At 39.4% G+C, this 12,093-nt stretch overlaps 1 protein-coding gene across 2 annotated transcripts; it reads right to left on the bottom strand.

Moving 5' to 3' along the window:
- Positions 1 to 147: 147 nt before the first annotated feature.
- Positions 148 to 8,018, bottom strand: si:ch211-215k15.4 (fucolectin-5). Of its 2 annotated transcripts, none has more exons than XM_047599237.1 (6): positions 7,976 to 8,018; positions 7,092 to 7,160; positions 3,834 to 4,119; positions 2,030 to 2,184; positions 1,562 to 1,841; positions 148 to 641 (listed from the first exon to the last, which is right to left on the bottom strand). In XM_047599237.1, the coding sequence occupies exons 2-6, from the start codon at positions 7,150 to 7,152 to the stop codon at positions 491 to 493; spliced, it is 933 nt and encodes a 310-aa protein (XP_047455193.1). In that variant the 5' UTR covers positions 7,153 to 7,160; positions 7,976 to 8,018; the 3' UTR covers positions 148 to 490. The 2 variants fall into 2 exon arrangements, with proteins under 2 accessions (XP_047455193.1, XP_047455194.1); XM_047599238.1 differs by having other exon boundaries at positions 7,092 to 7,156; positions 7,976 to 7,997.
- Between the last annotated feature and the right edge of the window lie 4,075 nt (positions 8,019 to 12,093).

The raw sequence follows: 12,093 nt of genomic DNA on the forward strand, positions 1-12,093 counted from the left end.
TCTTCTTCTTCTTCTTCTTCTTCTTAAAGGATATTTCTGGTCAGTGAGTCCACAGATGTAGTGTACATCAAAACGGTAGATGATATGACATTTACCAGAAAACTGAAAACGTAGGAGGGAAATCTAAAGTAAGTTGAGAGCCACAAATCACAACCAACATGTATGATTTTATTGTATTTCAGTAGAAAGGACATATACTGATTTATGCTGCAGCAGGTCTAGTCAAATGCTGACTTCACAAGCCAAGGCATGTCTTATTGCGCGGGTTAAATCAACAGGAGGAAGAGAGGCTCTCTATCTGATTGCACTCTTAAGTAAGTCTGTATTGTAAGATATAAATACACTAATTACTGGCATTAAGAGAGGCATCTATAGCATCATGAAATAGTGTTGTGCTATATGTTCATGAGTTGCTTTTTTTCTGATCTGATTCTACTGAATATCAAGCTTTAGCACTGGTTTGTATAAGTGTATGTGAAAGCAAGATGACTTAATCCAGCCTGGATCCGTACACCTCAACTTCACACAGCGTTAGGAATTCTTCTCTGTTTGGGATGACTATGTTAACATAGCGGCCATCCATCCCGTTGCACTGCATCTCGATGACCTCACCTCCCAGAGTACTTGTGATCACACCGCATCTGGAGGACGAAACAGAAAATCATTTTGTTTACTCCTAAAAGGATCAATAAAGCTGTGAAGCCCTTTGGACTGCTGTTGGAATTATATTTATTATTATTTTTATTATTCACTTTTAAAACCACTGCCAATTTATACTAAAGTGTATTGTGGCAAAAATTGCCCCCACGGTATTAAAATCACACAAGTTAAAAAGGACCATTTTAATCCAAAGCTTTTCATAAGTTCTTACATACATATATAAAGATTGTAAAGAGAAATTTGGTTCAGCATTTGGCAGTAAATGGCACGGCTAGCCTTGTTTTTCAAACCTTGATGCGCACGCAAAAATAAATCTCGGAGCTGCTGAGCTTTTTTAGTCACTGTTAAAGGATGAACTTGAACCTTTTTGTGATACTGGGTGCTTCTCTCAAACCTTTGGCCACTAGGAAGCAGCAACTGTATGCCTGCAAACTTTATGGGATTAATATCTTCTGATTTTACAACCGATCCATCCACCCCAACGTCCTCTCTAATCTGATTTACCCTTTAGACACTCATTCCTCTACAAGAACATCAAAACATTAACGCACCATCTCTCTCCCTCCATTGGTACTTTCACATCACTACAAAACACGAATGTTACAACTCATCTATTTTAGGAGATGGATATCTTTTTTGTAACCTCATAACTGTTGCCAGATGTGGCTGTGGTTATCTCTAGTTGCTTGAGCATCACTTCTTTGTATATTCTTACTAACTATCAATAAATAACAAGCAAAACCTTGGGGGTCATATTCTGGTAGTTCTGTGTTTGGAGGCATATCAAGACAATCTGCTGAATAGCATTGCTCCAGTGTCAAGAGAAAAGTAGGAGCTGAGCTGGTTCACCGTGGATCAGAATGGGGATGTTTAGCAAGTAAGTAAATAGTCTGACAAATACCTATGGTTGTTGTTGCCATTGTTGTCAAGAGAATCTCCAATGCGGATCTCGGCATCGTTGAGTCGTTCTGAGAAAGAATCTTGGTTGGTTATGTTGACAGAAAACACTTTGTGTGTTTTGCCCAGATCCAGTCGCCACCAGGGGCCAATTTCGTTTTTTGTGTGCGTGCAGGAGGCAGCTTCCCAGTCGCTGTTGCGATTTCCATCAATGGCATTGTAAGCGAAGCCAAGTTCAAAGAGGGATGACTGAGTGGCTTTTCCGTAGACTGCCAGGTTCTCTCCTGCAAAGGAATTACATATTGATTTGTGATATTCTCACTGTATTAACATTCTCCCTAACCATTTAGATCAGTACCCCTTGTGACGGCATCTACTGTATGTTTACCGTTTATTAGAGAAAAAATGAGAAGGCTGCTTATTGTTATACTTACTATGTATATATATGTATAATAATAGATATGATTCTCACCAGTTGGGGCATAGTATCCATAGACTTCCACTTCGCATAGTGTCAGAATCCTTCGTGAACCAGGTAAAGTCAGTGCCACATAGCGCCCCACCACATGATCAGTGAAATTCACAGTGGATGACTTGCCTGCACCAACGTGAGAAATTGTACCAACCCTGTCAAAAAAAAAGAGAGAGAGAAATAAAGCTACTTTTGACAGCAAGTTACTGAGAGTCAAATACAAATCCAGCCTTGACAAAAAGGACAGCAAAGGTTACAAATAAAGAGCTTCAGCTCCTACAATAGATAATGAGTTGTACTATTGACACCTTTTAGTGACTGTTAAGACGAGTAGAGAGGGTGTTGGGTTGGATGGATGGGTTAACTTTAACGGGAGATTTGGTTTCTTTAAACCATAACTGTTCTATAATCATAATCTATTGTTTATAATTGTAATAATAATCATTTCCAAATTCTCCAGAAAACCAGCAGCAGTGCTGTTGAAAACATGGGTCCATCTTGGTCATCTTTCTCTATTGAAGGAATTCAGTTTTCACTACTGTTCTCACTGCAGTTTTCTTATATATTTCCAGTAGATTCAATGCTCAAAATTGAGCAAAACCACTTTGCACATCTAAAAAACATTGATAGATGTTTTGGGACATGTAAACTCATATGATGAGTATTACCAGATCATTTTATGTAACATCAATGTAAACTCTTAAATTGAACTTTCTAATGAGTTGATTAAATCTTAAGACCAGGGGGAAAGTATTAGCGCATTTTGCACTGGTGGATCATAACCAGGTTGTAAGTAGAGCTTAAAAATGCAAAAAGAAGAAACTGACGATAAATTATAAGCAAGTATGCAATTAATTGGAAACTGCATTTAAACTCATACAGGCTGCTCATCAGCTGATCAAAAACTTAAGACCATAGCCTTAAATAATCTGCACAAAACTCTGGCTTTCATGACATGTTCTGTCAGACATTCACACTGTCATGACTTCCTGGTGGCAAAGGCAAAAGATGGCCTCATGGCCTCTCACAGTGTGCCATCACTGGCGAGGTTGGATGCAGTCATTTTAAACTGACATGCTAAGGAGATCCCACAGGAGACGTTTTTTATGCAGCACAGTGGTGGAGGCTCCATTATGATATGGGCTGGATTTTTCTTCAACAGAACAATGGAACTCCACGTAACAAGGACTTCTTCTATGGCCATAGCATCACTCTTTTTGACCATCCTGCTTGTTTCCCTGATCTAAATCCCATTTAGAATCTTTGGAGATGGATGGCAAGGGAAAAACGCCCAGGGTAACAACATCTTCACTACATGGACCATCATTCCCACCAGCCATCTGGAAGTATCAAGCACACCTAAATGAATTTTTTAAGTAATCAAAAAGAAAGGTGGGGCCACTCACTATTGACTCCTTTTTTGACACTTTTAGTTCCATTTTGTATTTGTTTTTTTGTGTGCTACGGTCTTAATCTTTTGAACAGCCGATGAACAGCCTGTTTAAATGTAGTTTTTAATAAACTGCCTACTATCTACCATTGTTCCTAACTCCAGTTTCTTCTTTTTGCATTCTGAAGCTCCACTTATATTATTTCTGGTTACAGTGCGAAATGTAAATTCTTGTCATTTTTACCCTGGTCTTAAGATTTTGTTCAGGAGTGAATGCTTCCTGCTTTCACTCCACCCTTTAGCATGATACAAAGAAGAAAAAGTGTGCATAATACCAAGACAAAGTTAAACAAACCAGGAAACAAATATTAGTTAAAACTGCACAATATTTTCTTATCTGTCATATTCACACACTTTGGGTTTTCTAAACCATTGTTGTTCAGAGAATTGCCAATATGGATCTCCAGCCCATTGAGCCTGTCTTCACAGCAGTCTCCTCTGTTGGTGACGGTGATGGAGGTGATCACGTAGGACTCCAGCAGGTCCACTCGCCACCAAGGATCCATTTCTTCTTCGGTATGAGAGCATGATCCAACACCAAAGTTTGGGTTACGGTTTCCATCAATGGCATTGGAAGCCATTCCAAATATGTGCTCATATTGGTCTGACTGAGTCGCTTTCCCACGCAAGGCCACATTTTCTGTGAATGAAATAGTAGGGATAACTCTAAATGGAAAAACTAAATACAATCTATAATTATAGATGAAGATATATACACCGATCAGGCATAACATCATGACCCTAATATGTTTCCTAATATTGTGTAGGTCTCCCTTGTGCCTCCAAAACAGTTGTGACTCATCAGAGAATGGACATAGGTCTTCTGAGGGTGTCCTGTGGTGTCTAGTAACACATAGTTGTTAGTGGGGGACTTTGGGTCCTATGGGTTGATGGGAGAGACCTCTGTGGATCATTCCACAGATGCTTGATCAGTTTGGGCTCTAGTGAATTTGGAGGCCAGGTCAACACCTTATATTGTTCTTGATGTGTTTTTGTGTGTCTATGTATAGGTGGGCGGCTAAGTAACATGCCAGGTCTAAAAGTTTGCCAGCAGAACATTGAATTGTCACATAATGGTCAATATTATTTACTCCTTCTCTCAGCGATTTTAATGTTTGACTGATCAATGTAATATGTTGCACACCGCACAGAAGAATACTGAACTTTTCTGGAGACATTAAAATAAGGAGGTTTATGAATTGTTCCTGTGATGGTGGATCATGAAGTTTCAGTGGGTATAAAACGTCTAGATACTCCTGTTAAACACTAGAAAACAATGTAAGAAAAAAAATGTCAATATTTGCACGTGTATTTTTAAAATTACAGCCTATGTAAAACATTCAAAGACTAAGAAAAAAAATCTACAATAACCTAACAGTCTAATTGTGCTTGCCCCTTAACTAATACTTGGCTGAAGCACTTCGTGCATCTTGACTAGAGAGTTTTCTTTTTTGTTCAGGTCTGGCTCTGACTAGGTCCTTCCAAAACAGTTATCCCACCTTTAGTCAAGCTATCATTTTGTTTATTTAGATGTGTGTTTTGTATCATAGATGTGCTGAAAAGCAAAGCAATAGTTGTGTTCATTTACTTGGAGATTTTTATTATACCCTCCACCATCCAAGTTCCAGCTGAAGAAAAACATCTCCAAAACCTGATCCACACATTGAGGCTACAGTCCTCAACACAGTGGTACTGGTTTAACTCCAGCTTGTGTCCTATGATGCACATTGTCTTCTACAACCTTAAAGGCACTAAGCCTGAAAAATAACTTGAAAACAAAACATGATGCTGGGACAACCATCATATGTGTTGTTAATTTTCCTGCCACCCTATGCTATGGTCCAGACTGCTAATAATGATAAACCGATAGTGGTCACATGTAAAGGGAACAACCAGTACTTTCCAAAAAGAGCTGCCCTTTGACAGACTAACTGACCAGTCATCTTCTTCTAAACGATATTTTTTGTTTTTGTTGTGCAATACTTTCTGATGACTGTGTTCCATGATTGTATCTAATACCTGATATCTGATTAGCCTTATAAATAAATATTGCACAGACTGTCATTAGGGGTTTTCCCAGCACCATTTGTGTAGTGAACTATATTTTGTGTATATGTTGAACTTTGCAGTATGTCTTGGCAGATTGATGATTTTTCTATATTGCAGAGCTTTGATTCTCCGTATATACAGACCATTTCCAAAAAAATTAGAATATCATGGAAAAATTGTTTAATTTCTATAATTCCAATTCATCTAAACTTTCTGAATGCCACATTGCAGAATAACTTCCTCTTTCCTGCTAACTTGTGTAAAAATTGAACGTTTAACGTTCATAACAAGCAGCGCCCCACTGATGGGTAGGCCAGGATGAACTACCTCGCTCAAATCCACAACACATTTCAGTTTTCCATAAAGTAGTTTTCCAAGGGTTTGGAGGAAGACGGGTGAGGAACAGAACCCAAGCTGCTTGAGGTCATGATTTGGGGAGCAATGTCCGGTGCAGGTGTCGGTAAACTCTTTCCTAAATCCAAGGTCACCAACAGTCTACCAGAATTTTTTAGAGGACTTTATGATTCCTTCTGCTGAGGATCTGTATGGAGATGCAGATTTCATCTTTCAGCAGGATCTGGCCCCTGCCCATACCGCCAGAAGCACCAAAACCTGGTTTGCCCATGCCATCACAGAGCTTGACTGGCCAGCCAACTCGCCAGACCTAAACCCCATTGAGAATCTACGGAGTATTCTCAAGAGGAAAATGAGGGGCACCAGACCCGACAACAAAGAAGAGCTGACAACAAGCATCAAGGAAACCTGGGCTTCCATAACTCCCAGGCAATGCCACAGGCGGATTGCCTCAGTGCCACGTCGCATCGAGACAGTGATTAAGGCAAAGGTATTCCCAACCAAGTATTGAAGATTGACATAGCGTTTTGAAAGTACCATATTTTGATTTGATGTGATCCTAATTTCTGTCTTTTTTTTCCTGCAAAAACTGAGAAGCAAATGGTGATTTCTTCACAGAATTCAAATTTTTTGAATTCCTGTTTTTGTGGGTTTTATGAGCTGGAAGCCCAAATTATTTAATAAAAACAAATACTTGGAATCGTTTAAATTGTGGGCCCTGAATCTATAATCTGAAAGTTTAACTTTTTGAATGGAATTATGGAAATTAAATTACATTCAATGATATTCTATTTTTTTGGAAAGGATCTGTATTTAATTTATTGTTAATAGTGCCAATATTTGCGGCTGAAAACTACTTTATGGAAAACTTTGGGAAATGTTTTGTGGATTTGAGCGAGATAGTTCGTCCTGGCCTACCCATCAGTGGGACACTACTTGTTATGAAGGTTCTATTTTTACACAAGTTAGCAGGAAAGAGGAAGTTATTCTGCAATGTGACATTCAGAAAGTTTAGATGAGCCATTGCAGAAAAACACAACTTTTGGTCTGAAACAAATAAATAGCCTAATTAAAAAAAATGCATTAATTGCTGGAGTTGTAAGGCTCTATAGTCAACCTAAGATTATAATCAACTTAAAATTTTAGACATTGCTTTTGGAGAAATGTATGGTCTTGCATCAAGTGATCCAACACTCACATTGTACTTACGATAAGTGGAAGCCCAGCTCATCCTCATGAGGAGCAGCAGTAGGAAAAGACTCAGCTTCATCTTTCTGGCTGAGACAGATGAAAGTCAAAAAACAATATTTAAAGTCAATTTACATTTACGACTCTTTGTTATTACTCTCAGAAATCCGGTCCAATTGGATTTGTGAAGTAGGAGTTTGGCTGTAATGCTGCATGAAAAATGCACTCGTGTCAAATACAATCATCTCATCATCACATTAAATGATTATCAAATGTTAGAATAATATTCTGTAGGTATTTAAAACTCCAAACCTCTATTGCCCATTTTTTTCCCCCTAGAGCAAGCTATAAAGGATTAAAGACAAAGCTGGCATTCAAGGTGCTGTCCTTACCATTAAATACAATAGTTTTGTGTCATATAACTTGTAGACTACTGAAAACTGAACTGTGTTTGGTGGAGATTGTAATAGAAGGAAATTATAGCAGTGATTATTTAAAACCCCAGAATTAACTATAGTTACAGACATCATTTGAGTTCCTCTTATTTTCATTGGACAACAGGTCCAGAGGAACAAGAGGAAGAAGGTACCAGCGACATCGATGTATTAAATTTTGTGTTTTCATTTCACCAGTCTAATTTAAGATCTTTTTACGTGTAAACTCTGGATTTCAGCACTAGTTTATGTTTCAAAATCAATTATTTTCTGGAAAATTGGAATCACACCTTAAAAGAAGAAAAGGTGTTGTAAATTAAATCCTGAATAGCAATAGATCTGTCTCATGCTGCAAAGATACGCACATGTATGCTAAAATATATTTGGTAAATTAACAGGAATTGAAATGAGACAAAGATACACAAGCACAAACCTACTGCATTGGTCTGCTGCAAGAAAGAAATGTGTTACCTGCAGATCCAAACAAAGCAAACACTTTCTTCCAAGGTTCAGAGTCCAATGAGCTCTCTTCATGTGCTTCCATGTCCTTTATATGAATCACATTTAACCAATCATATTCACATTCATCCTCAGTACTGTCCAATCACACCTTGTTTGGCTTGCTCCCATGGACATACGTTTCACTTCCCTACTTATGACTTAAATTTCAGAAGTTATCCAAGTACAGAAATACAGTATGCCAGAGATCAGGCAACTGACTCAGATACAAGGATACTGATTCAAGTGTATCAGTTGTCACGCTATGTAGCAGGGGAGGAAGGAACCATGCTTACTGCACCATATTTCTTCAACCAATTTGGCTGATAGCTACTCCTTTTGAAAACAGTTTTAAGGTGCTACTCTTTGGTACTCTTAGACTGGGGTTCTTTTGCACCCTAGTGGTCAAAAATGTATAGATGCAGCTTTAATGTTTGAGTATTAGCACATGTGATAATGATACAGCAAGTCATGGATCATGACAAGTGTCAGCAATCAGGCCCAGCCTGTGTTAAATACCGTGTGTGCCCACAGTTCACGGCGGCTGTGAAGTGTTGATCAGTCGTCTCGCTGCTGGTTGCATATTTATAGACTGTACTTAGAGTGCTTGTATTGGTTATTGTCAGCCCTTTGTGGCCTTTTTTGTTATAATTTCATTGTGGACGAGCACTCTCCCTATTTAATTAAACATTTTACCTTAACCTGAGCCTGACCAGTTGTCGCTCCATCTCATTACCAGTCACAATTTTATGTTGCTGCCCTCCTACACAAGCCAGGTTGTAACATTTCCAGAATTCATTGTTCGATCGATAGTGGTAAGCCACACTAGACCAGACGCAGCAAAACACGACAATAATTACCACTCCTATGTTTCATGGACGGGATAAGGTTCAGATGTTGGAATGCAGTGTTGTGTTGACTCCAAACATGATCCTCTCATTTTAAAAAAAATTTCATAACAGCTCTTTTCTGAGAATGCTTAGTCGCACAATTTTTATTTGCGCAATCCATGATACTTCTCTGTTATGCGGTAAACATTCGGATGTTTCAACATTACAAACGCTCACTGATTTTTGATTTCTGCTGAAAACACACAAATACATCCACAGTACCTTTTTACATCAACAGCTGCATGGAAATCTTTGCAGTGACTGTGGAATTAAGAGGTATACAAACCAGAAACAGTGAGTGGACAATGAGATCAAAATGTACTGAGAGCACACCATAATGATTTTAAATCTAGTGACACCACAGCATACAGTTTTGCCTGACACAATCTAAAGAAAGGCATAATAAAGGTTAAAGACTACAGACAATGGGTAGAGGACCACTTTAACAGCACCCACACCAGAAGCCTCTCTGACTACCATGGCTCCCCTGCCTGCCTCTACTCTGACATCACACGAACCAACGAGCTCAACAACTTCTTGGCTCGAGACACAGAGGAGGATCCGCTTCATTAAGCACATGCAGGGTACAGGGCACAGTGAGCAGAGCCAACCCAGGACAAGCTACAGGCCTGGACGGTGTCCCAGGTTGAGTTTCCCTTGCCATGAGTTTCAGAGACTACGCAATACAACTAGCTGGAGTCTTCACAGACATTTTCAATGTGTCTTTGTCTCACTCCCAAAGTGCCTGCTATCATCTTGCCAGTGCCAAAGAAGTCCAACATCAACTCTCTGACTAGCTATCTGCCGGTGGTCCTTACTCCAATGATGATGAAACATCTTGAGAAACTGGTCCTCTCACAGGTTAAAGACTCAAGACCCAAACTCCACCAGCTTGACCTGAGACGACAACTTTGTCCTTGGATCCAGGACTTCCTCATAAGAGCGACTTCAGGTAGTGAGACCCCACACGTCCTCCACCATCACCCTGAGCACAGGCACACCCCAGGATGTGTGTTCGTTCCCATCCTGTACACTCGTAGTGAAACAACATAGTGAAATTTACAGATGACACTGCTGTGGTCATACTGATCACCAACTAAGACAAATCAGCCTACAGAGAAGAGCCACAGGATCTGGTAAACTGTGTCCAGGATAACCATGACTCAACTCGTACTGGAGTAGATCTACACCACCAAAAGAAGAGTTTCTACAGAGCATGTTCATGTCACAATAAAGTTAACCTTTGACCTTAATGAGGCATTTGTGTGAAATGTTGTTCTGGTTATTTCTGGTATGATTTTGATGAGTCACACCAAAATTGTGCTTTTTGAGGTCAACTTTCTGATGATATGATGTCATTCTACACTCTGCAATGTTGACATAGACAACCAAGCATATGCATTTATTTCATCCAAACATAAAAATGTTTCATTTCATATTAGCATTTAGAATGTTTATTGAGGTCAAAGAGAGATTCAGTGAACAAGAAGACTGGACTATTCTGGAAAGAATCGAAGTAAGATGATGTCAGAATGAGATGTCATCACTAGCTGAGAATTAATATTTATATAAATACAACTGAGTTTTATTTTCTATTCAGTTCTACTTGAGTTCAACAGGAGCATAGCAGCAAGATATTGCCAATCCAACAGAAGACATGCAACACAAAGACTAGTGGTCTCCTGGATCGAAGACACAAGAAACAAGACATTTCTTTGTATCTACCTGTGTTACACTCCACAAATGAGTGGTACCAGCACAAGTGGGATGAGAAGGTGTATGATCTTCACAGGTGCAAGGTTACTTGAAAACTAACAACATTCACTGCTCCAACAAAGACATATGTGTATGTAATGCAAACTGGTAGCGGAGTCATAAAGTAGTAGACAAATATTTCCTGAACAAATGGTACACAACTCCACCAGCAGCGTTGCAAACTTTTGGTCATATTCTCTGTAATCAATCTTCCTTCTAACAGCTTTTCTGTAGTGCCACCTAGTGTCACAAAAGGGTAATACCAATCACAGGACAACATTTAACCCCTCTGTAACAGAAATAGCAATATCCCAATAAAAGTACTTAACAGTTAAGAGTGTACCATAGTAAGTAGTCAATCAGACAGGTCAATCAGACACTGAGGGAGTGTAATGCTGCATGCTGCATGGAAACCAAAACTGTTCAGTGCAGATGTGACGGATGGCAGTGGAATAGGTTGTAGAGGAGCAGGATGTGTACAGGCAGTTTAATCATTAGACTGGCAAAGGACACATGGAGCAATGGCAGACTGCACTTGTGAATCTACTTTTGGCCACCAGTAGAGGTCTCTCATCTTGCAGACTATTCTGTGATGTCAAAGGGAGAGTGATACAATGAGTCTTGGACTTCTAAGCATGTAATTATCCAGAGAGTTTATCTCTGATCTTGTGGTATAGTGAAAGTGTGTCAGAAACCAATTTGATAGAGACAGGCCGTCTACTTTCTGTTTCTGTGTGCAAGGCTGACAGTTCAGGGCAAGAAGAGCAAGCGGTCAAAGTCAGGAGCTGGAGAGAGGTCAGGATAGCATAAATTTGTGCAGATAATAGGCATTCCAGCACGACCAAGTCCCTTTGTGCTGAGTAGTGTTGTTAATGTCTGATGAAATGTGCAGAGAGTAAAACATATACAGAAAATACAGAAATATGTTCTCCATTTCTTGGCCAACACGCAAGCAAGTGCTTCTTCTTACACAATAGAGTATCTTTTCCAATACACTCAGTGTGCGGGAAGCAAAAGCCACAGGCTTTTCCAAGCCATTGAGCGATACTTGCGCAAAAACCACAACAAGCCCATAATTACCTGAGTCAGTGGATATCACAACATGTAGAGAAGGATCGAACAGCTTGACTGACCACAAGGAGTCGCTTGACTTGATCTCATCCAGTGGACCCTGGTAATAATGAAGAAATGTGCTAGCTTGTGTTGTGTTTTAGCTTGGTATACTGCAATTATATTGCAATTGTGACTCCTTTATCAAGCGTCGAATCAGGTCCAAGTCTTTCCCTAATGCTAGAGTTAGTCAAACGTTAAAGTAGCTGGTCAGATCTTTTCGTTAGCTTTTTCATCAAAGTCATATTTTGATGCGAGATCAGGTTGGATTGGAGATCAAATAATGTAGCCATAAAATGTATGATAGTCTCATGTGGGGCCTGTGTTCGCTTTCTG

The sequence above is a fragment of the Mugil cephalus genome, chromosome 11, assembly GCF_022458985.1.
Source record: "Mugil cephalus isolate CIBA_MC_2020 chromosome 11, CIBA_Mcephalus_1.1, whole genome shotgun sequence".
Taxonomy (NCBI): domain Eukaryota; kingdom Metazoa; phylum Chordata; class Actinopteri; order Mugiliformes; family Mugilidae; genus Mugil; species Mugil cephalus.

What these genes read in the sequence shown, in the direction of transcription:
- si:ch211-215k15.4 (XM_047599237.1), bottom strand. Translation starts at nt 7,152, where the DNA reads ATGAAGCTGAGTCTTTTCCTACTGCTGCTCCTCATGAGGATGAGCTGG. An exon ending in GAGCTGGGCTTCCACTTATC is followed by an intron (nt 4,120 to 7,091) that starts GTAAGTACAATG and finishes TTTCATTCACAG; the next exon opens with AAAATGTGGCCTTGCGTGGG. An exon ending in AATGGTTTAGAAAACCCAAA is followed by an intron (nt 2,185 to 3,833) that starts GTGTGTGAATAT and finishes TTTTTTTGACAG; the next exon opens with GGTTGGTACAATTTCTCACG.